General features: G+C 51.6%; 3 protein-coding genes across 3 annotated transcripts; 2 read left to right on the top strand and 1 right to left on the bottom strand.

Moving 5' to 3' along the window:
* Positions 1–160: 160 nt before the first annotated feature.
* Positions 161–1,454, top strand: AYL99_09760 (hypothetical protein; the record flags this gene model as incomplete). Its single annotated transcript, XM_018841267.1, has 2 exons — positions 161–200; positions 286–1,454. 2 exons carry the CDS (start codon positions 161–163, stop codon positions 1,452–1,454), a joined length of 1,209 nt encoding a protein of 402 aa, XP_018688976.1.
* An 8,825-nt stretch (positions 1,455–10,279) lies between these two features.
* On the top strand, positions 10,280–10,568 carry AYL99_09759 (hypothetical protein; the record flags this gene model as incomplete). Its single annotated transcript, XM_018841266.1, has 2 exons — positions 10,280–10,378; positions 10,422–10,568. The coding sequence occupies 2 exons, from the start codon at positions 10,280–10,282 to the stop codon at positions 10,566–10,568; spliced, it is 246 nt and encodes an 81-aa protein (XP_018688975.1).
* A 9,522-nt stretch (positions 10,569–20,090) lies between these two features.
* Positions 20,091–20,544, bottom strand: AYL99_09758 (hypothetical protein; the record flags this gene model as incomplete). Its single annotated transcript, XM_018841265.1, has 2 exons — positions 20,091–20,479; positions 20,520–20,544. 2 exons carry the CDS (start codon positions 20,542–20,544, stop codon positions 20,091–20,093), a joined length of 414 nt encoding a protein of 137 aa, XP_018688974.1.
* Between the last annotated feature and the right edge of the window lie 3,152 nt (positions 20,545–23,696).

Genomic DNA, 23,696 nt, shown 5'->3' with positions numbered 1-23,696 from the left:
GAGGAACGCTGGCTGGCATCACGTGCATGACTCAGACTACACAAGCTTCGGATTAGTCCTTGAAGCGCTTCCCCGACACCGCCTCTCTCGCTGTTTCTCTCACCCCTTTCCCTCATTTCCACTGAAGTTACAGACCGCCAAGGCGAACGTGCTTGGAAAGATGTCTCCCCAGGTACAACCCCTAGAGTCGTCGAGCGAAGGTACTCAGCCACTGTCCCCTCCCCCTTCAAGCTTCTCAAGCAGCTCCTGGAGACGATGCTAACGCGTCTGTTTGTTGCGCTTCAGCCCAAAGCCGTCTTCCACACCCTGGTCCCGAGCCTGGACGTGCTCTTCGCAAGCGTCCGCAGCAGGCCGACAGTCCCGTTCAAAAGCAAAAGCGTCGTCGAACACAGACTCCTCGTCCAAACCCTCCACCTCCTCGTCCCCACCGAGATGCTTCCCTCACGGTCTTGAGGCAGACAAGAGAGGGAATCAAGTTCTTCCTCTCGCTTGAGCAGATGGGAGAGAACTTGCCTTTGAATATCACAAACCTGATGAAGAACGAACAGTGCACCGGGCTCGTCGGGATCGAAGGGTCCATCTGGGCGGCGGTGGACAGATCTGTCGTTCAACCCAAGCTGGAGCCGTTGGGCACAGAAGGCAAACATGTCTCGATGATGGTGTTTGTAGTCTCGTCCACACTTGCCGGAGCTGTACACCTCGTGAATAAACGCGATCGGAGAGTCCTCCCAAGAATCCAACCACCGAGCGAGCGCCCATCGGACCAGGCTTGCGTTGAAGTCCTCGACAAATTGATCTCCAAAAGACCTGATGGCGTTGGGAAATTCTATTATGCTGGGCCGGCGGAATTCTCTTCTGGCCCTGTCGGAAAGCTGCTGGCGGACCTCCTTCATCCAGGTGCTCTCAAGACACTCCCCGAGTTGCACGGGGCGAACACACCGTGGGTGTACTGGGGAACAGCGTCTTCCGCTACAGCATTCCATAAAGAGGATGCCGACTGGGGCTCGTATAACCTGGTCTTGTGCGGGTGGAAGCTTTGGATCCTGATTCGACATGAGTCGAATGAAGCCTTCGAGCGGCTCATCGAACGATATTCGCCACGGGGTGATTGCAACCAGTGGCTAGCTCACAACCAACTGCTGGTGAGCCCAGAGGTCCTTGCCACGGAAAGCATCAAGTTCGACATCCACGTTGCTGGATCCGGTGACCTGGTCTTTACGCGCCCGAGACAGTACCATGCGGTGGTGAATGTGACTGACTGCCTCGCTATCGCGATCAATTTCTGCCCTGTTGGGAGTGCTCCTGTACCAAAGGTGGTGGCGTGCTCGCGCTGCGGACTCTACACGTCCGGATTTGACGGCGTGGAACTTATGGATCCGGAAAGGGAGAGGCAGCAAACAAGACTTCTGCCGGCACCGCCCAAGCGAATCTTGAAGCGGAAGAGACGTAACTGAAGATGTTCAATCAGCTTGCACAAAGGTGAGACAGTGGCTCCATCTGGTAGTTCAACAGACATTGACAAGCGTGTGCCCCAGTGCAGAGAAGGCTGCTGGAAGGATTAGCATTTGAATGAGGGCCTCGGACTGCTCCTGGGGCGTGAGGCATTTGGCGTGGTACGCGGACAGGATATCGGCGATGGCCTCGGGAAAGGCGAAACATTGCCGAGGAACTGGTTGAGGAGTCGACAACGAAGGTATTTGTACTTGAGGAGGATTGACATCGCGCGCAATGCGAGTTTTTTTGATGGACTTGGGCTCCTATTGTCGTATGAGAGCAGGGTTATGGCGACGGAGTGACCCCCCCTGTTCCATTCAGGAGTGTTGTTGGCTGTCTGAATTGCTGTTCTTTATGTCTTTGTCATTAGGAATGTTGTTGGCTGTCTGAATTGCTGTTATTTATGTCTTTATCACCATCGCACGAATGTAACCAGTGCAGACGAAGGAAGTGATGTGAGTGGGTAGGTGGGTGGGCGAGAGGGAATATGTACTTGGTTTTACCACATCGGCTAGGCAACAATGACAATCTATGCAAATCGTTTCTTGTTGTGTTCTGCAGAGGAATGCAACTATTTACACATCGCCGGGGCCGAAAGGCGTCCCTATCCCTTTCATCCCCACTCTGTGTGACATGTAATGTCATCTTTTTGCTTTTGGGTCTTTGTTTCTCCTCCTTCCCATCGGCCCATATCCAGGGGGGAAGAGACATTGGGCCCGAAGGACGTGGCATTCTTTCATTCGTTCATTCGTTCATCCCGTTCGCCGGTAAACTTGCCCCTGCTCCAGTGAGAAGGTGCCTGCCGCTGATCGCCCTTCGGGTAAAAACCATTCCGTGGCTCCGAGACTTCGCCGTGAAATGTCCGTTATCTTTCTTCAGGCAAGTACCCACACGAGTGAGTGGGACTCTGCCTCCTGCACGAGATGAGATGGAGATAGATGCTGGGCTGTGTGGCGCGATATCCCACTGACCCATGTCAGTCCAAGCCGACGGTGCGTGATAGTAGCGGCACAGTGTCGCTGCAGAGTCAAATGTTAGAGTTCAACCCGTGTCTGTGGAGACCAGCTGAAGGGCTATATCTCTCCCGTCCTATGTTCGTGCAGGGGGTGTTCTTCTTGCAGAGTTTTCTTCTCATAGGACTGTCCTCTTGCAGTATTTCTTCAGCAGGGATTTCTTCTCGTAGCGGGTTCTTCTTCTTGTAGAGTTTTCCCTCTTGGAGGTGCTTCTTCTGCTCGCACTTGCAGAGCTTCTTTCTTCTTGCAGAGTACTCGTCCAGCAAGGGGCTCTTCTTCTTGCACTTTTTGGGTTTCCTTCTTCTTGTCTTCTTGCAGAGAGTCCTCCTGCAGAAGATTCCCAAGAGACTGCGTCTTGGTGGCTGCGGTCGCCTGACTTGCAGAGGATTTCGAGTAGAAACATAGGTATAGAGGTCACAGCGCTGCAACCAATCTGGAAGGGTGCACGGATGGGCTAAGAAAAGGTATATATGGTCACCCTGCTTCATGGTTCGACCACCAGCGTCGTGGTAAAGAGTACTCGGCATAGATCGGGAGGCAGGTCGCACCACCGGCGAGGGCAGGCGGCAGTCGAGGGAGGCATACAGAGGTCGCAGCCACTGATCAAAAGCCTTCAATGGGGCTCATAGGTATTCTTCGACGAGGCTTGGAGCTCTGATCTTTTTCACCTGCAACTGCGTCGCTCATTGGCTCGATGGAGGCTATCGGCTTCTGGCTCAGGCTTCGGCGGCAAGGTCGGGGTTCCGAGGAAGTTTGGAAGGGCCTCAAGTCCACATATCAGCATCGAATTCACAAGGGAGCCAGAGGAGTGCCGTCGACTGCAGATACCCAGAGGAATTGGCGAGTTTGCAGGTCTTTCATGCGGGATTGTTGACTGTGCTTCAGGTGCGAACACAAGAATGAGGATGCGAGTATTTCTCCAACTTCCAAGAGATGGCAGCCATGAAGACATTGCAGAATCGAGGAAAATCTGCCATCTGGCCTTCTGAGAGTGCAGAGACGGGTGGTGGTTTCCATGGGAGAAGACTGACCAGCTCTGGTATTTCTCGCAGTTACAGATTCCGAGCAACACTGCAAGGCGCGAAGGGCTGAGCTATCCCCCATCGAGACAGCACCATCCTCTTTTTGAAATGGCTGCCGCAGCTAACCGGGAACTTGATCGAGAAAGGATATTTCGAGGCTGAGATAATGGCTGCGCTTGAATTCTGCAAAAAATGGTAATTGCACAGTCCTCACTAAGAAAAGAAGGGGTTTTCCTGCTGACTTGGCTTTCTCTGGCTCTAGCAAAGCTCTCCACGCTCTTACTCACCTTCCGTTTCTCCCTACGCAACCGAAATCCCTTGTCGAGAAGTCGAAAGCGGGCTCTTTCACTCCTGCCTCCAACCTCGCCGCGTCTCCTCCCTCCCTCGGGTTGACCGATCGATCGATGCGGCGCTCCTTGAGCTCGTGTCAGAGCACAGAGCAATGGGGGGTGGAACATATGCAAACCTGCACCCCCGACAGGATAGCAGAGCAAGACAAGTAAAACAAGGAGACGAAAGAGGGGGAAGGACTGCCGCTTCGTGCAGATTCGCAGACACGGACTCACAAGCAGCGAGTGAACGCTGAGGGCAAGGCTTGTCAAATTCTCGTGCGGATACGAGAACACAAGGGGATTGCGGCCAGAGGGGACTCGACGCCACCAGGATGGGAAGAACGCTTCACACAAAGCCGAAGACTCTCGAGAATCAAGACGCACGACCTGGAACGATACTCAAGCTACAGAGCTTCGCAGGTTCACCGTTGGTGTTCCGCCTTTCATCGCTGGTCAGACTCAACAGGGAGAACAACAGGAAACAATGGCAAGGAAGGGTAGTGGACTACTCGGCTATCCTTGGTGCAAGTCGAGATGAGAGTGCTACCTCCTCCATTGCCCTCCGGTTTTCCACTCCTTCGGTCTCGTCGAGCCTCCGCAGCCGCAGTATTTGGTCTTCTTCTCTGTCGGAAGTCGTGTTCTACTTCCAATGCAGATACCACCCACGGTGACGTTGCAGGCAAGAGATGCAGTCTGGCCGAACTATGATCGTCCCGCTGTTTCGGGCTGAGAAGCTCCAACTCTATGTTGATGTCTCTCTTTCGCCTTTGTGGTCAAGACCTCGATATGTCTTGGGTCTCTTTTGCGGGAGATGAACTGGGGGTGCTGGATTCTGGGCCGTAAATTGATTGTGCTCTGCTGCAAAGATTCTATAGAGTATGATATGTAGTGGTAAAAAGTCTCCTGCGTGAATCATGCCATCACCAGCGAAGCTCGTTGTTTTGGCACCCTACATGTCTCTAGTCTCGCTGCTGGACCACTCTGGATCGCATTCTCCTAGCTCGGACGCCCTTTGAAGAAAGCCGTGCGAGGTGCTATTGCCAGAGATATATCGGACTGATCAGGGCCTACACAAAATCGGAGAATATTCAGCCAATCAAATCACTTCCCCTGCGGATGAGCCACTGATGTCTTTTCATCTACCAGCAGTATCAAGCTATAATTGGTACCGTTGGGTTAGTCTCGTCGAGCTTGATCTAATGATACTAATTTCGAGGAATTATATCATGCATTGATGGTGATGCGGGCAGATGGAAGCTCGGAGGAAGTCCGCTCTCTAGCCAATCAGCTTGTGACAATCCGGCTTGGAACCGAGGCTCCTGTGAACACCCTCAGCGACTGGATCTTGGGCCAGGCCAACACAGCAAGAATGATGCCTGGTGATATTCTTGCTGGCTTTGCCAATGCTCATCTCAAAATCTTATGGAAGGAGAAAGAACGGAGGGGACATGATACGTCAATTGTTGTGTGTTTTGTGGTACATGTGAATAGCTCTTCCCGACGACCACTTTCCCTTGCCCGTAGGCGTCTCTGGAGTCGACCAAAGAACAAACCCTCATACACGACCCATACATAGCTTCGAAAGTGTCGGGTGTCCTTTTGAAGTCCCGCTCGGCGTATCGAAACCGTCTTTCCCACCTCTGCTCCAACTGGATAGTCCCATTTTCTCCCCTGATCTTAAGGCGGATCATGCATAATCAGGCCATCGTTAGGGGTTTCCTCCCCAACAACGCCCCTGCCACCAGGGGAGGTCCCCACTCAATGAGCCAACCTATTTCTACGCCCACCGTGCAATTCAGGGCGAGCACGGCAATGTAAACGCAAAGCGCGACGGTGCAGAGGTAAACTACGTTCATTGCCGGAACCTGACGTTGGGGGCGATTTCTTGTAGGCATGGTGGATATGAGGGAGGGAAGCTTCAAGGTAACCAAGTGGCACAAGAGCTTTTTTTCGAGGGGGGCTTTTGTTGTCAGAAGTCGTAGGAGATCGTCGTAATTTTGCATAATATATATATTTCGTGTTGAAATGCTCTGGCTGTAGGCAAGCAAGCAAACAGGAACAAAGGACCCAGTGAATAAAGCATGTAATGGCATACACCAAGAGTCGTTTGTTACCCGGTTGGCAGAGATCACGCATACAATGGGCAGCATAAGGCAGCTGATGTCTCGGACAAAGACGACATCGTCTATGATCAGATCGAACGAGTCGACGAACCTCTGGCCAATCTGGATCCGGCTCTGCTGCATTGAAGAGTATCTCGGGAGTCTCTGCACCTGGGGGTGTGTAAAAGTCAGGTCTAGATGTTCCATAATGAGAGAGTTCAGGTGTTCTTTTCGCTTCATGTGATACGCGACCATTCATTAACCGGAAGTGGAAAAGGCACCCAAGTTGCAGAAACTGGTGGATTTTAACGCGCTGTGTGAGAGAGAGGATAATCACTGTTATATAAGTCAAAACCAAGTGTAAGGTTTGGGAAATATCCCCATGCGAAGAGCGTGAGAAATCTAAGGTGCTCGGGAGTGCGATCAGATTCCCATGTCTGCCTACAAACTTTCTCTCCAAACTGCGTTTCTTTGTTTTCTTTTGCTTTGCCTTTGCCTCTCTTCGCTCTCTCAACTGCGGTGCGTCTGCCTGGAGGCTGTCTGCCCTCAATCAGGTGTCGAATGTGACCCAGGAATGTCTTTGCAGGTGTGGCTACGACCTCCAATCCAAAATTTCCTCGTCGCTAACTGTGAAACTGGCTCCTTGATGTCGACAACCCTGTCCTCTTCTCACACCGCAGGTCCTTTGACGACCGCATTCCTAGGATGCTTCCGAAAATGACGACTGGTACCTCCAAGCCTCCCTGTCCATGCTGCTACTGATGGCTACGGAGTGGTCGAGGTCCCGAGTCTCCAGCACTTTGCAAAACGAAACATGGGAATGGATACTGAGTGCTGTGTTTTTCTCCCATCGCGCCATCTCAGTAACCATCACCACGACCAGCACGACCACCACCGCCACCATCTCCCCCTCTCCCTCCTCCATCACCTCCTCCTCCTCTGCGACGATGCCTCCCGCTTCGCAATAACCATCGCTTCTCTCGGTGGCACAACCCGTCTCCAATGACAAGCCCAAAAAAAGGACTGCCAGGACTGGGATTGTTGAGTGTTGCTGCGGAACCCAGAATCTGCCACACTGTCGAATTGAAAAAAATAGAGCAGAACACAGTAGAGCTCATGAGGATAGAACAATTGAAAACTTCCTGCACAAACTGCGCAGGCAATACACGGACAACACCCTCTCTCTGCTCCACACCAGGCCAAATGATTCCCCTCTCGCCCGGAGTAGGAGGGAGCCTCTTCGAGGATGGGGTGTTATCAAGGCTTCCAAGTGGCGGGAATGGTACTCCTCTGCTGGCCAAGGCATATTCCTCCTTCTGGGATGTCTGCTTGGGTTGCCGAACGCCATGGCCTTTCCCGCTTGCTGATATTCTCTGCACGGTTTGGAGAAAATGATACTACGGGAGAAGTAAAAAGCATTCTGATTCATAAAATTCGTGTATTGATTGTGAAAATCGCTCAGCATAATACTACATCCCTGAACTGTGGCTTCGTCAGATTCATATATAGTGTGAAAATGAACCATGTTATCCAATTTCAAGTCTATGTACCGTCCAAAGAAAAAGACCTGCAGTACTCTCACGGTATGGGTAAGCGGGGTGGTCTGTGAGCCATTTGTCGACCGCGCAGACGAGAGAAGAGGTGTCGAGATGCAAGTAGCACTGGATGATGGTAGTGCCAGTCAACAATAACAGACTCGATATTGTATAAATCGGGGATCCTAGCTGCTGGAACAGGGTGGTCGAGGAGTCGTGTATCGAAGTCAGGATTAAAGAGCGTGGACGGTATAATGGCAAAATCAGATTGGCGTGTACTGGACCTTGCCCGTGGTGAGACGTCATTGTGTGAAATAGCGCCGGCGGCACGAAAGAGGAAGAAGATAGGCACGAGAAATCGTTGTAAGGAAGACGCGAGAGAATAAGAAGAGGAAACGGGCAGTGAGGGAGTAAAAAAAGAGGAAAGCGTCAATAATGATTAATGGGGTTGCTTGTGATGACGAACCACCTGGCACGTAACCCCAGCCCTTGCATTTACCCACTGAAGCAACCGGCGTCGTGGATGTGGACGCCTAGAGTTTCTCATTGGAGTGCCTAGAGTCCATGCCTAGAGTACCTAAAGCCTCGAAAGGTTTTGGTGGTTTCGCAATAGGATGCTTAGGGCTCCTATCACCCCAAAGACGGCATTTTAGCCACCCGCTGGGGAGACTATCCCGCAGCTGGGGTATGAAGCTTCTCCCCTTCCCTATGCTGCCCGGGTCACTCACCACTCCTCGACGAATTCGTTTATCTTCAACCAGTCCGTGGCGACTGGGCCTCGGGCCATCATGAGAAGGGTTTTGTTTTGCACTTCTTAACACTGCCGACAGCCACCGCCGAAGTTCACCACACAAGATCCATGTAAGCCGATTTCTTTCTGTTGGAATTGCACTTTGCTGAGCGTCTCCTGCCACGAACCCTCCGTTGAATATTTCTCTGGGCCCCATGAGGCAGAGATGGGCTTCCAAAAATGCCTCCCTCTATTTTCAGGCCCAAGATCTTGGAGCATGCCAGCTGCTTCAAGCGGAACGATATCGCGGTGAATGAGGAACTCCAGGTTCACGGGGGATGGGTGTAGTACTACCTGCATATTCATCTTATGCTTTGCTGACACTTACATTCCTACAGATTGTGAAGTGCTCGCTCCCTAGCTTGCTCTGCCTTCCACCGCCGACTTGTGTGGCCACGCAGCCTGACGCGCACTCCATCTCTCCCTCTCGACACGGCTGTTTCCATCCTTTTCTTCCCCCGAATCTCGAACCAATTCCTACATTCAGGCCCTATAGACCTTCACACTTGATCTTCCCAGTACTCCTTTCAAGAGCGTGGAGGGGGCACAGTGTTTATTCGGATGAGAATTCTGTTTTGAAAACGAACTGCTGCTCAGTTCATGCAGAGGTTTCCTTTCCGCCGATGCGGTTTCCTTGCTTCTGCTGGCACAGGCTCTAAAATTGAAATAGACGGATAAAATGAAAGACGATGGCAAAGACACACGGATCTCCTGATCCTCATACATGGACTGAATGCTCTGTTACCTGGCATTGGGCGTTCTGCGACTCTGTCAGTCAGCCAGACTACCCTGAGCGTACGGCTCTTCCTAATCTCCAAGGAGGGTGGGCGGACGTTGCGAGCGTGATGTCCCCCGGCCTGGCAACCTCCTGTGTATGAGTCTGAATATGTCCAAAAAGAAGGGCAGACGTGCCTGAGAGGGTGTCACAGAACGTCATGGCATCGTTTCACACCAGTCAAGATGCTCCTCCTAGCAGGCTGGTAGAGACTTCGATCCACCACCGCAATTTGAACCTCTCCTTGCCCCCAAAAAGCGAGAATGAGGAGGGCGTCTGTCTATTGTCAGACATCCCAGGGAGTTTCAAGCCGATATGGTGATTCCGGAATGACGGTTCCTGATCTGTTGCAGCCAGTTTTGCGTCATCGCTGCGAGGGAACGTGGTGCTGGCCGTGTCTCTGGGACTGCTGCAATCTCACAAGATGGTTTGGAGTTCTCATGTCGACAGATCCATGCGTGTCTCGTGCGTTCCTGTCCAGGGACTTGGTCCTGTTGAGTGGAGCGAAACAGAACATATATACACAGCACACATTTCGATAAAACTGTGGATTTGACCATTAGGCTAGCTCTCACCACCCTCCTGCGGTATCTCATGTACATACATATGCCGGTTCGACTCCTTCTGACGCGCACAAAAATTCCCTGTGTAACAGCCAGTGTAAAGAATGTGTTGGAATGGAGAATTCCGTGCTTTCGACTGGCCGTGACTGCCCTGCCACCCTCCATCATACCTGGTAGGACCGTGTTGGCTTTCGTACCCGCTTAGGCCTTAAGCTCCATCTCTGGTGTCTGGAACAGTCGATTACCTCTTGAGATTGCGTCTGTCGCCGTCATTGTCAGATGGCCTTGACGTCCCCAAAACATGAACAGAAATATTCAGCGGCTATCTCCCTCTCGCATTGGAGTAGGGTTGGTACCACTTCTCGATGTGCGGTCTTTTGATTGTATCTCGGAGTCAAAGTACAATATGCTCAATTTGGCCCATTCGGCCTGATGTGATACGAATATAGGTTCTTGCCATGTGACGTGACTTCTGCTTGGCTGGGGCAGCTGAGTCTTGGGGACACGACTTCATGTGACCATACTTCCTTTAAATACACCAGATTGGGTAGAGCAACTCTCATTTAGTGATGGACTCGAGGTGCTTGACGCGGCCGCCCGCAGCTTGCTAGACGTCTGAGGCCTGCATATACTGTTGAGCAACGCGAAACACGATGGTCGCCGAGCTCATCCACAATACTCCACACTCTACTCACAGTCGGACGCGCAGTGATCCTTTCTCGAGCTACATCCTTCTGTCCCATATTTTGTTTGTTTGTTCGTCTTGGAATATCGGCGTTAGGCTAACATCCTCAGCATCGTCTTGACTACAATCTCATCATCCTCCGCCGGGATCTTTTGTCATTGTGCCGCATCCATATCTCCCAGACAATCTCCTGCTGGTCCAAACTCCACAGCTTGCAGATCACAGGCTTCACCAACTCCCGAGTTGCCCGTCTATAGACCCGTCATAAATACACACTGTGACTGATTCTGCTTCTTCTCCCTCAGGAACCAGAGAAGACCTGAGCACAGCGAGTCTTTCAGGTTGCTCCAGCCCATCCGGGTCTCCTGGTGTTGCGAGGCTGAACCCTAACCCTAAGGCTCCATATCAGCCTCGCCGGCACGTGACACTGCCCGCAACCTCTATGCTGCCAGTTTGGTCATCTTCTCATTTTTTTTAGAGGACAACTCATAACTCATCGTTTCCTATGCTTCATATCAGAACTTCGCATAGGGAATCTCACGCGAAGTGTCCTGCCCCTGTCTCACCGCCTGCCGTTGGATATTGCCGTCGTAGGGATCGAATAAACCCAGCAATGGAAAATGTGATATGATTTGTAGGGAGAAGAACGGAGGTCGGTTTGTCTGTGACAGAGATGTAGGCGCAGGCATTAGGCTATATCCGGTATCCTGATTTGCTGCTAACGGTAAGGTTGTGACGGTAGGCGATATGTCGAAGTTCACGAGGGGACGAAAGAGCCCGGTATTGCAAGACGGAAGAGATAGTATTAATTGCGAAATACATATAGACAGGTGCTCTGATCACAGTCCCAGATTGGGTTGACGGCAACAGGCGATTTGATTGAAAGGACAGTACGAAGGACATATCATATAGATCTCAGTAGTTGTGGCGTCTCAGTCTGGGCGGCACCTAAACTGCCTCGTTCCCAGAAAAAGCAAACACCAAAACAGCTGCATTCGCAGGCAGCATTGCCAATGTAGTGGACGACTTCGTCCTTAGTCGCTGTCAATGCTGGCCGTGATGATCTAATTGTCAGCTACGTTGTCGTGGCGGCCTGTACTGGCTATGTCATATACTCCATATTAAGTTCCAGCAGCAGGTTATTGCAATAATACGTGAATTGTAGGTCCCTCTCAAGGATGGACTGGTGGGTAGAATGTCCGCACGCTCAAGAAGGATCTGTTTCAAAGAATGGTCGAGCCTCAATCCTTTCCCGTGTCACGGGTCTTCCATCGGCCGACTATGGAGCTCAGCCGACTCTTTATTCTCGGGTCGAGGAAGGCCTTGGACCGCCCAATTTGCTGATAATTCGACAATCACGTCTTTAGGAAGGGGCTTAGGATCAAAATTGGTGTCCAGGTTGGTACCGACAAAATTCCCCCTCAAAGACGGCGACTGTAGGATTTGGGTCGCGCACCTCGCCCGCACGACAGCTGTGTAGAACTCGCACGGCGTCATTGCGCATCCGGTGTCGAATCCATGCTGGCATATGGGTGTAGGCGAGCCGTGAGTCCACTGAATCATCGCTGCTTTCCACCTATCGTGATTTCTTAGAACGTCGCTGCTCCTCCCTGGCCTTCTCCCAGTCTGCTGAACTCTTCGGGCAATCCAGTTTACCATTTGTGCATCGACGGACGGCTTCCCCCGCGGGTGTAGGCCACATGCAAATCTTGGTCTTTGTGGGAAAGAAAGGGTAAGGGGAATCTGGCGGACTTGGTACATTCTCCTCAATAGTCGAGCGAAGGGGTATGATTGCTCTTGAGGACGAGGCGGAGGAGGAGGAGGAAGTCATTTGTGGGCCACCAGTCTATTGTTGTCGAGGATCATGTTCCGGGTCTTTCGGATGGAGACGAGGATCCATTAAAGCCACGTATGCTCCTTTTTTGCAGGCTTGTTCTGTTGCTTCGTGTTCTTGAGCATGTTCTGGCGCGTGAGGAAATCAGTGATGAGCAGCCAGGGGCCGAGAAGATATACAGACTCATGGAGTGAGTGGTCAACGAAGAGTTGTAGAGGGAAGAATTGGCTGCGTCTAAGTCGCAGGTCACGAACATCGGAAAAAGCCTACTTTAACTGAGTTCGGATGGAAATTGTGCCAGTCGATGGTTGTCCGCTGCTGGCCTGTCATTTCCCGCGGGTCCTCCTCTCGTCTCTGGGATGTTTCTTGCCCACGTCTTTTTGTCCAAGCTCTTGTTCCATGGTTTGGTGATCCTGTCCACACACGACTGCTCATTCAGATCCGCTTCTATTCACGGGCCAGCCAGCGAGTGCTCAGTTGAGTCCATAAGAGGGATCAGGATATTGGACGTCTGAGGGCCCACGCATCGTGGACGGATATTCGACAGCAGCGGAGCCAGTAGCGTACACGGATGCGGCAAATGCGGCAACAACAGGATCGGCCGTCTGGACTATACGGTGCAGGCGTCCACAAATACACAATCGGTGTCACCGCGCACCGAGTGCAAAGGGTCCGTAACCACACACGGAAGGGCCCAGGAGATTGAGCGGGATACGGAAGGCTCCACTTTGAGATTACAAGGGATATTGAACACGCTGGTACGTGCACAGCCATACCAAGAAAGGACGGACTAGAATGGGCCATGTGGGTATAAGTAAACACCCGTACTCGCACTAGAGAGAGAATCCTTTTCCTTCTCAAAAGTGCGAGTAGTCTGTGTCTCAAGGGCAGCTTTATATGCACAACCGATACGCATTCAACCTGCATTCTGTTCGTCTAACAATTCCACCCCAAAGCTCTCTGACAATCGGTCAGTTAGTCAAGGCCAGGCGAGATATCTCGACTCAAAATCAAACAATGTACTCCTTAGGGCGCTCACTTTTCCCGACCATACAAACCCACATCCAACCACAAGAGCCAGTCTTGCTCTGACAATAGGACATGTGACTTGTGGTAGACTCAGTGCATCGCAAAGGAAACACGGTAGACCAAGGGTGAAATTGCATTGTATCGAGCTCGGCCAGCCTGTTCAGTTTGGTCCCGTTGTTCAGGGCAAAATTTTTTGTGATTCGTGACACCCTGTTAGCCACCCTTAACTGTCTCCCTGATCTCCTAATCGTTGCCTAAAGGGGTTACTAAAATCGCCTAATCGGGTTCGTGCGAGCTAAGTGCGCCACAGCCTTCCCCCATCAGGACTAGCGTAACTCGGCATCATGCGGTGTGTTCAGACTTTTTGCATGAGACTGTATATGTTTAGGTGCTCCAGTTTGATGGAAGAACTTGGATCAGACTTCTGACAGTGCCCGAAGCTATTAATATTAAGTCAGTTACTGGGTAAATCTGCCTTGCCAGTGGCAGTATGCTATATCTCTTGAGGACGCCGAACAGAATAGCCAGTCACAGTCACATTCTTGCTTGAAGCTACTCGGCCAGCTCAACGGGCGTTGACCGACACCTTGCACGGAGGCATGCAAACCAATGCCACGGGAAATGCGTGCCATCTCGACGTACCTCGTAGAGAATGCCGATAATTGTCTCACCCACATCCCTTTAACGCCCACCCAAAATCCCCGACCATCTCGGCTTCCCTCGTTCTGGGTCATCTTGCTTGGTCCGATGATTGCTGCAGCCTCTCTAGTTGTCCACCAGCTTCTCCCGCCGCTATGTTTCACCTCCTTGAAGCTGCGAGATACGCAAACCTCGAGCCATGACGCCCAAGAACCCTGCCTTTGGCACGGGAGAGCTGCCGACATCAGAAGATTCTGTGCGATGGTGATATCAACAACAATCACCAATGGCACAGGGGAGCAAGATCTTGCTGAAACAGCGACGCACAGGAGCAAAAATAGACATACAATCTCTCAATCACATTGGTTGAGCCTTACTCGCATACGGCACGGCCGATCGAGAAGGATTCTCTGATGCTCCAAGTACACCGAGCGAGCCTAGCAAGGGCTGTATCCCTACGTCGCCACGCGCACAGAATTGGGACATACTGCGGTGCTGCTAATTGGTGCGATCTCCTTGGATACATACACCACATTTTTCCTCACGTCTGTGCTGGCCAGGGGAGAGATTAACTAATGAGGACGCCACTCAATATAAGGGAAACTCTCTTCACACCCGTAGTAGTAGCGTAGCACCAGCATTGACAACGTACGTCGGATACATCTGAAGGGGATATCCTATGCGCCCGCCATCGCGGGATAGGACAATGGTTCCCCAGTGGCACCAAGCCACATCCTTTATCATACGAGGTATCGGCTACCTATGCTTCGTCCATCACTCAGCCCCGTGGCGGGCTTGATGATGAAACCGAGGTTAAACAGCACAGTTCCCATGGTCGGTCTTCTCGCCTTTCCCCCACACCTATAGTCATGCTCCTTTGCCGCACCAGGCTATTTCAACCGAAGGGCCGTCGGAAGCTATGACTTCGGCCCCAAGGAAGCAGTGCCATCATCTGATGAGGACAAAGGCTCAGTCCTTCTAAGAAAAGGGCCTTGGACATGGAATGTTTGTCTCCAGAGAAAATGCGGAGTGGATCGGCTTCATGTCGCAGAAACAGTCACAGACAGTATCGATACCATCCCGTTGCATGCCGGTGGCAAGCATGTCTCAAAGTGGGCGATTCCTGATCTCGTTGCCCTTACGGCCTTGGACGAATCAGCTCGGTATTACAAGCCTCGACCCAGCGTACGAGCCGCGTTTGTACAGGGCTGAAACGTGGCCGGCAGGTAATGCTGATTGATTGTTCGCGCAGATCAGATCGACGGCATGGCCAAAAGCGCCTCCCTTTTCCTTCTGGCGGTTACAGGGCCACCAATCATCAGACAACAATGCATCCACTCTTCTCTTCATCACACCGCAAGTAAAACCTCCCACTGCAGGTCACTAGCTAGCAAAGCTGCAGTCGGGTGGAAATAGCATATACTCGTCGTGCCCTGCATGATATCAGGCTGCGGTGGCCATTTCACCTATCATTCAATTCGACCTACAGTTCAGAGGTACAGTTGACGTGAGTTTGGAAGCCGTCCGCTGGTGCTTTTCGTCAGCAGTAGATGTCTGCGATGACAATTGAACCGAGACATAGAGGTATAGGCTTGGTGAGACTCTGGAGAAAGCCAGTCCGTTCTTCGCTACCGGGATTTGCGCTGAGTTAGCGGATACGGATGTACATCAAAGCCGGTGGTCTCGATCTCAATTCCCCTGCCAACCCATAGTAGTTAAGAATTCCACTACGCTTCAGAACTCTAGCAAATTACTCATTACTCGGCTATCAACCGTCGATTCACTACCTTCAACCACCTGTATGCGTCAAGGGGGTCGGACATCGTCACTCTTTTCGTTGGCTAAGCCTTTCTCCTGTCCTCTCCGCTGAGTGGTAAAGGCGCTTAGCTCTGGACAGCCAATTTCTCCACCGCAGGGTCGCCGATTGGGCTCAGAGCGTGTTCTGTGCAAAGAATAACAGACTTGATAATGACTGGGACCGGCTGCCGTCTTGATTTGAACGTCGATTCAAGCTCTCGAAATCCATGTCACGCTTCTACTGTGCAGATTTCATATATATACAGCTTTCAGATGCCTCCAGAAGCATCGACGTCACACCGGAAGTTCATCGTAGATACAATCCAATTTTTCTTGGCTGGCTATACATGGGGGTCCGGTCATGTTGCCGTACAGAATTTCCCGGCTTTGTGAACCTCTATCTATTGCAGTATCTCAAGAGCATTATATTATGGATACCACGTCTTGATTCCACAGAACCTCATCTAATGACACCCAGGTCAATTCATCTAAGGGCTGCGTGTGTGAATAGTATCAAGTGGTCCATAGTAGACGCAGTGCCCGGGAGCGTGTTTGCAACAGGCAGCTCGTCAGATATATCCTTGGGGCTATTAGCTAACAGGAAGCTCCAACTCCAACGTCAAAAATGGCAAAAACTTATCCACAAAGCAGGTTAATGGGTTATTAACCTGGTTTGTGATAAGCGAAACTCTGCCCTTGCGGGTTGGTTTTTCTCGTCCATGGGAAATTGGGTCAGGCTCGGCGTGAGCAGGGTATGGGATTCGAACCCTAGGTATTGCGGCTTCGCCCTCGTTGTATTGAGGGGGTCTTGGTGTAGGAGAAATTTGGACAGATAAAATTATATGTTTATCATTTAATGTGGGTCCTCTGTACCGAGCCCTTCTGGACCGGGCAATACCTATTTCCCACACAACTCCGGTAGTTTTTGATAGTAGATACTTCGACAACAATGTGCAATCTGAGTGAAAATCGAGTCAATCTTATCCGTCCTTCCGATACTGCGAATCGTGTCGTCGATGCGGCCACTTGTTCTTCTGCATACTGCTGCCGGGCGTCCTGTCCTGACTTGAGTGACGGAAAAGTAGCTGTACGCCCTTCCCATTCGCGAGTCACCTCCAAACACGTCATGAATGGCTCCTATGGGCTTGTTTTCAGCTAGAGTTGGCCGCAATTTTCATCAAAACCCGGGCTTCAGTCGCTGGGCGATATAGATGGGCAGGATCGAGTTGGTATGCAATGGGTGGGCAGCGAGAGGTTGGGCACTCATGACTTGGGCAGTCCTCGTAGGACATCAGTCGCCAGTATCGTCGACTGAGGGTCAATCCCTGGGCATCAACGGGTTCAGCAGCACCAAATGATGCATTTCCGAGTTGGACAATACCCGGTTGGGCATCAAAAAGCTGGACATCCGTGAAGTGGGTAGTCCTTGCCAGATAACAATCGCTGGTATCGACTGTTGGGAAGCCATCGCTCGATAGCAATTAGATCGGCGGCGATAGGTTACGCATTACTTAAGTTGGTCGGCAACAGAGCATGAGTCACAAACGGACACGATGACATGTACTCAAACACTCCCAACATGTCGAGAAGGAGATCCTGGCCTGACGAAACCCCAGAACCCAAGGCAGGGCTGCCATGGACGTCGCCATGGACGTTTTGACAGCAATAAATCTGGCTTTACTCTGGCTATCTCGGGCCCCAAACTTGGTTGTTTCACTGAACATCCACAAAGCTGCTGGCTACCCCTGAGAACTAAATGGATTTGTGATTAATTGATAGGTACAGGACTCCCGCGGACGAAGTTAATGCTCCCCTCATGCCGCCGACGTGTCCACCATCCAGACATCAAGTTGTGCAATCAGACCGACTCAAACTCTCACCTGTTCCTCGCATCTGCAAGTCAATTCCATCCAACTCCGACGACGGTACCAGAGCGTGCACATTTTACAGCTTGATCCCATGGACTGATTATCCCACCTGACATTCTTCTCATCTTCACTCGAGGTTCAGGAACGACGCAAGTAGGCTAGTCCCGTGACCGCGAATTGATAACGGCCTGCGTCTCATCTTAAGCCGGTGGTGGCGGTATAGGTTAGGTCACTTTTCTGATCTCGGTTGGTGTCTTGTCTGGACTCACTTCCAGATGATGTTGGTTCTTTCAATGGCTCTAAGGCAGGTGATACCTCAGCTATTGGCGAAAGGCTTGTACATGGTCTCCTCAAGATCTGGACAGTATTTACTGGACATTGAGGCTGGTTTCCGTCTGAATTTAATCCGATGGAAGCCAGAAAGGTCGACTTTGTTTGATGCTCATGGTGCAGAGAAGGCTCCTAATGTCACAAGGGATTGACCCTTTTGCTATGCCCCGTCGGAGATACCTCTCACCCCAAGTAGCAATACCGAAGACTTTCGCCATGCGCAGCGGAAACAAGGTGCATTCCAAGGGAGGAGGAGCGAGGGGTGAGTCGCGCGCACATGAACTGTCGCAGCCGGTGAGAATTCGTTGTATCCATTGATAAAGGAGAGGAGAGTTCATCCGTCTTCCTTTCCAATGTGGTCGTCCGGTGTTGGTCGGTGTAGCTGAGGTATTTGGAGCTTGGAAGTGAAACGGGATCACGCTATCTGGCACCCGCTAGCAACAGACAGAAGATCCAGCCTCCGACAGTAGCATGCCACAGTTCGGGGCTCCTTCAGCCTTGTGCACGTCTATCTTCGCCGTTGGGATCGAGTGACCGACTACGGTGCAAGTGTGTATGCGTGGATGGTCAGGTACGACGTCATCTCTCCTCAGCCGTGACGCATTGTACGCTTCATTATGTGTACGAACACGATCTCCTAGAGCGCGTGTACTTGAAGAAGCCCACGAAAAGTGAGATACGCAGACCTGGGTCAATCAGGCCAGGTGTATTGGGGGTTGATCGTGAAGAAGCAGTATGGTCGTGATAAAGAGACGACTGCTCGAAGTGCGACAGATGAGACATGGTCAAGATCAGATGCAGCCTGGTTTTGATGGCCTGCCTTGTCAATGAATTACTCAATAGTTTTAGACTCCTCCTGGCCACGAACTCGGGTTTCGTCCGGATATCGCTGCGGCCGAAGACGCTCAACGTCCGTTCGTCCATCCGCCGGAGTACCTGAAGTTTCCCAGCTAGGCTTTAGGCTGACCTGACACCCATAGACCTCCATTGTATGGAAGAGACAGACGCCTTTACCATGTCGCCAACAAGGGAAAGCAGTCTTCGCCTTCCACGTTGCGGCTGTTGCCAACGACAAGCTGCCGAATAGGTTTGCCACACTGGGATACCGCCAAGGTGTGCAGAGCACTACCTGCCTGCACAAATGAGCACGTGTCGGCTCTTGTTCCATGGGTAGTATTCACCTGCGGCATGGCTAGTCAGGTAGTCCTTCATCTTCATCCATAGCGAAAGTGGGAACGATAGCCAGGACGCTGCCTGTGGGCTAGTAACGAGAACAACAACAACAGGGATAACAAGACCAACGAAAACGACGACGACAACGGCAACGACAACAAACATGGGCCTTCTGGATGATAGATTTGCAAAGTCCCAAGTTGCTCGGTTTCCGCCAACGGAGCATGTCACGGGACCGCTGCCGCTGCATGGGACAAATCAAAGTCGAGCGACCTCACCGATGAAGGAGGCTCGCATTGTGGTTTATTTCATCCTCAGTCCCTGTTTATTGAAGAATTCCCGAAAGGATACATAGTCCCACTCCCAGTTCCACCAATATCCCCACCAGCAGCAGCCACGAGACCCATGCAGGGCGTTCCGAAGTACCCTGATAGTAGCGGCAGCAGAGAGGCTTGACCGCTTGCGATTTTGGCACGCTTGGATGCTTGCTATTAAACAGGAGAGATAGGGGTATTCATTTGATGGTCGTGCTAAATTGTCACCCTGGAATTCCAATGCTCTTTCGTCCAGGTCGCCTAGACGTCCACGGCCCTTCAAGGCTTCTTGGTCCAGGACCACTACGTTCAGACATGACGAGCTGTGATTCTGTGATGTATCTGGTACGATCTGAATTGCCGCTAGATCGAATAGTGATTCGAGCACCTCCGGGCTCATAACCTGTGGAATCAAAGTGATTGAACTTATTGTTTTCTATGAAATCTCTGCGGTTCCACAATGTGTCGGTTGTCGTTCTGGTATATAATAGTTGATATCAAGAGCTGACGAAAATTGTTCTGGTCAACGTCTTCACGGCCTCCGTGTGGTCATGGTTGTTCATCTTGTCCGGAGATCCCCTGTCAAGAATGCCTTGCTGAAGATAGGCAGTACTCAGCGAGAGATAGGATTCCGTGGTAACAAGTATCCTTTACGTACAGTAATGACAGGATTCAAAGCTCGAGAGAGTGATGCTCCTCGGGTGCGAGAAGTATGCTTCTCTCGTGTGTGCTTGACAAGCCTAAAACTGCTTGGGGTGGTCTGAGTAGTCCTTTTACTCCACGCTTCCTCCTGAGCTACGGTGGCGTAGGAGGATGCTTCTTGGGAGCCCGGTAAAAGGCGATGTAGAATTCGTCCACGCGTGTCAAACCCACTGTGCGCTGAAACAAGCGAAAGTTGTCCTCTGGAAAGGCGGTTGCAACTGCCGCGACCACACGGGGCGCCGGGGCCAGGGAAACCTTGGACACTTTGAAGATTGTGTGCAGTGGCGACTTGTATTTCTTAGCTTTCACCTCCACACCCTTAGGAAGCTTAGCTTTCCACCCTGCACCTTGCTCAATGTGGGCTGCGTTTTCGAATCGTACCGCCAATTCCTTCCCGAAGGAAATGACCTCCAGGGGTGTTGGGAGTGGCTCTCCGTCAATTGTCGTGCTGTTCCAGGCGCGGATGAAGTCAAACTCCCCCGCTACTCACGTGCTCTTCTGCTCTGTTTGTGACATCCATACTTGATGTGATGGGAGCCAGAGCCATTCCGTATACAATGGCGAGATGTAACCAGCTTTCTGCAAGATTTTGACAGTTGGCAAGTAGGGCGATTCCAATCAGGCGATCTGACTGTTCCTGAAGAACAGAAATCTCCTGATGTGGCTCCTGAGGTATTGTACCCAGATATTTGAGTTATTCTGGGGTAGGAGATCGGTCGTTCTCAATCGCGTCTCGTTCTCTATCCAAATCTTGCTTCTTAGAGCGGCATAGCTCTAGCTTCAGTTCGCAGTGTTTCCTTAGCTCTCGACGGACCTTCTCTAAAGACTGGTCTTTGAGTCTATACTCTTCCGAGCTTTCTTTGCGCTGTCTAGCTGCAGCAGCCCTTATATCACGGAGTTGGCGAAGAGCGAGATTCATCGAGCATGCCGCGTCAGAAGCAGCAGCAGAGTATGCAGTATTCGACATGGTGAATACTGCAGAGGGTTCTTGAAGATGTCTGGGCTGTTGCGTCTGGCGATATATATATATATAAGTACTCCTCAGGGAGGGGTTTTTACTTCGGTATTCCGAGTGAAAGGAGGCTATTAGAGTACGGAATAAATAAGGGAATGACTCTGGCAAAAGGTTAGACTTGTATACTGTGTCGTCTTGTCTGTCCACGATTTGACAACTCACCGTTGAGAGCACCTCCTGGAACCTCAGCCTTGTCTGCTTGTTCGAGTGGCCCAGACTCGTTGGGGCAGATCAAGGAGTGGGGGGTCGGTATTTATAACATTTCGAAGACGAGTAGCTACTTATACTAGTGACTTACATTGATAGGGGGTAGATCGGGGAGTGAATTGAGATGTGAATAGACAGATGGTGGACTGTCAATCAAAACATTTATTTGGCGAGGTATTGTGCGGAATAGACATTGTCAATTTCGCTAACTGAGCCGAGGGTGTCACGGGACAAGATCGGAGCGCATCGCTTTGGACTTTCGCCACGACATTCGCCTCCTGGCCGCCTTCCAGCAGACCGATCTGACCCATCTGCTTGAATGTGACGAAAAGGGTCGTCCAGCCACCGGATTTCCCCCATCTTCACGGCGAGAAGACACCCGAATCGTCATCGATCTGCACACATCTACTCGAGCGGTGTGCAGGTGCGGGTAAAGCCACCCTCAGAATGATAGCGCCCTTTGATCACCGTGAGAAACCTCTTCGTTTCATTCGGAGGGCCATCTCGAGCCACCTGTCGCGAGCTGGTCGATGGGCTAGATAAGTTGATGTCGATGCTGTGGATCAAACACAAAAAGTCCTGAACTGTCCTGACTCGAACACCACCAACTTTTTGTTTCGCTGCTTATATTCGTGACATGCAGCTCCTTGGGTGGACACGGCACTTCCATCGCCCTGATGGAGTGTGCCCAACTACCTGCTCCCACAAGAAGAGGCCGGCGGTCGAGGAGAGCACTCTTCTGCAGCTTGCCTCCAAGGCAGGCAGCAGTCAATCCAGCCTCCTCCGGCTGCAAAGCAGGCTGCTACAGGAAAGCTAAGGCCACAATCTGGATTGCCGGCCGGGAGAGCTCATGTTCGTGGTCACGAACACAGGTCGTGGATCCTCAGGTACCTGGAATTCACATGGATGATCATCAACGAGGATGAGCTGCACGATATCCTGCAGGTGTGGAGACAGAAACATGGGCGAGGTCAACATGGCGACCGCCGCGCACGTACGTGTTCAAGACCAGCCAACTATGCCAACCGACAATGAGAGTCTCGAAGCCAACGCTGCCGCCGCCGTCGAAGCGGTCGGTGGGCGGCTCGGGTGACGAGGCGGACAGATGCTGGTGTCGGATACTGAGTGAGTGAGTGCGTGAGGGAGCGATAGTTGGTCGGTGGCACCAAGAGTTCCTGCTTTCTCGTGGAAAATGGAACGGAACGATGTCGGATTTCGTCGTGGCGATGAAGAAACCACTCCCACGTCCAGGTCCAGGTCGCACCCCTCCACCAGGTTTTCGCTCTTCACCCTGAACACGTCGCTCTCTGTCCACGACTGCCACACTCCTTTGTCTGGAAGCTTCACTCTCCATTCCTTCATTATATCTACCCAGAATGGTCGAGCATGACCTACCTGACTTCCTCTAAACAGTGCCGCAATTATTCGGTTGTATCGGCCCTACCATTTCATCCTCCGACTTGATCGTGGCCCTTCCGTCGACTAGAGCCATCCGAGCCAGATGGATACATCTACATCCATGGACCTCAAGAGTTCCCTTTCCTCTATTTCGTCGAGAGCAGTTATTAGAGGCGGGAGAAGTAGCTTCCAGAGCATTTCTCATTGTGCACGTCCTGCCTCGCCAAACCCCCGGTTTGGGCCTTTTGCCCCAAACCTCGAGATCGGTGGCAGCAGCGGGCAATCAATAGAGATGTCCTCTTTCTCGGCTGGACGAGCAAATTCTTCACCACTTTGGCTTGAAAGTATGGGAGGATCTCTAAGCAGGGCTCGTGGAGAGGCATTATTCAGTGGAAGGTCATGGGACCCGTTGCCGTATGTATACTAATCTGCCAGGTCCGAGTTGGAAGGTTCAGAAAGGGCGTCGGCAATGGTGACCAAGACTCCGGAAGGCTTGAAGATAGACTGACTGGTATTGCTCCCGTAGCCCGTTTGAGTGCAGTTGTAACACACAGCGAAGATGACTCGAAACTCGCATACTTGGGACTGGTTGTGTCCGTCATCCTCTGGCTGCGGCTGGAGATCTTGTTGTAATGGGAAAAGAGGATGTTTCGACCGCGATCAGCAACAGATTCTGGGATGTGTGAATGTTTTCAACTTCAAACACCCCTCGTTAGTTTCCTCTGGCCGTCTCGTGTCAAGGGACGGTATAAATGGATCAAGTTCACCTAGGGTTGCGTAGAATGAGACGCATCGTAGTACCCAAGAGGCCTTTTGGAGAGTTGTCGAGAGTCTGCAGTAAATGGGATGGCAGTGAATGATTATATGTACGTGGCCACAGGCCAGGCATCTGCTGCGCTACCTATGTACCTATTCCTGGCACAAAAGGCCCCACATCAAATTACAGACTTATATTTTTATCTCTCGCGAATTTCTCCCACACCAAGACCCCCTCGATACGGCGAGGGCGAATCACGTCGACTCCCGGTCCTGTCAGGTCAAGACTACCACCGGGGTTAGTCGGCAGCAGGACCTGGGGT

This window comes from Fonsecaea erecta, assembly GCF_001651985.1.
Source record: "Fonsecaea erecta strain CBS 125763 chromosome Unknown Scaff10, whole genome shotgun sequence".
Lineage (NCBI taxonomy): Eukaryota > Fungi > Ascomycota > Eurotiomycetes > Chaetothyriales > Herpotrichiellaceae > Fonsecaea > Fonsecaea erecta.
This window is presented reverse-complemented; position numbering and strand designations above follow the sequence as displayed.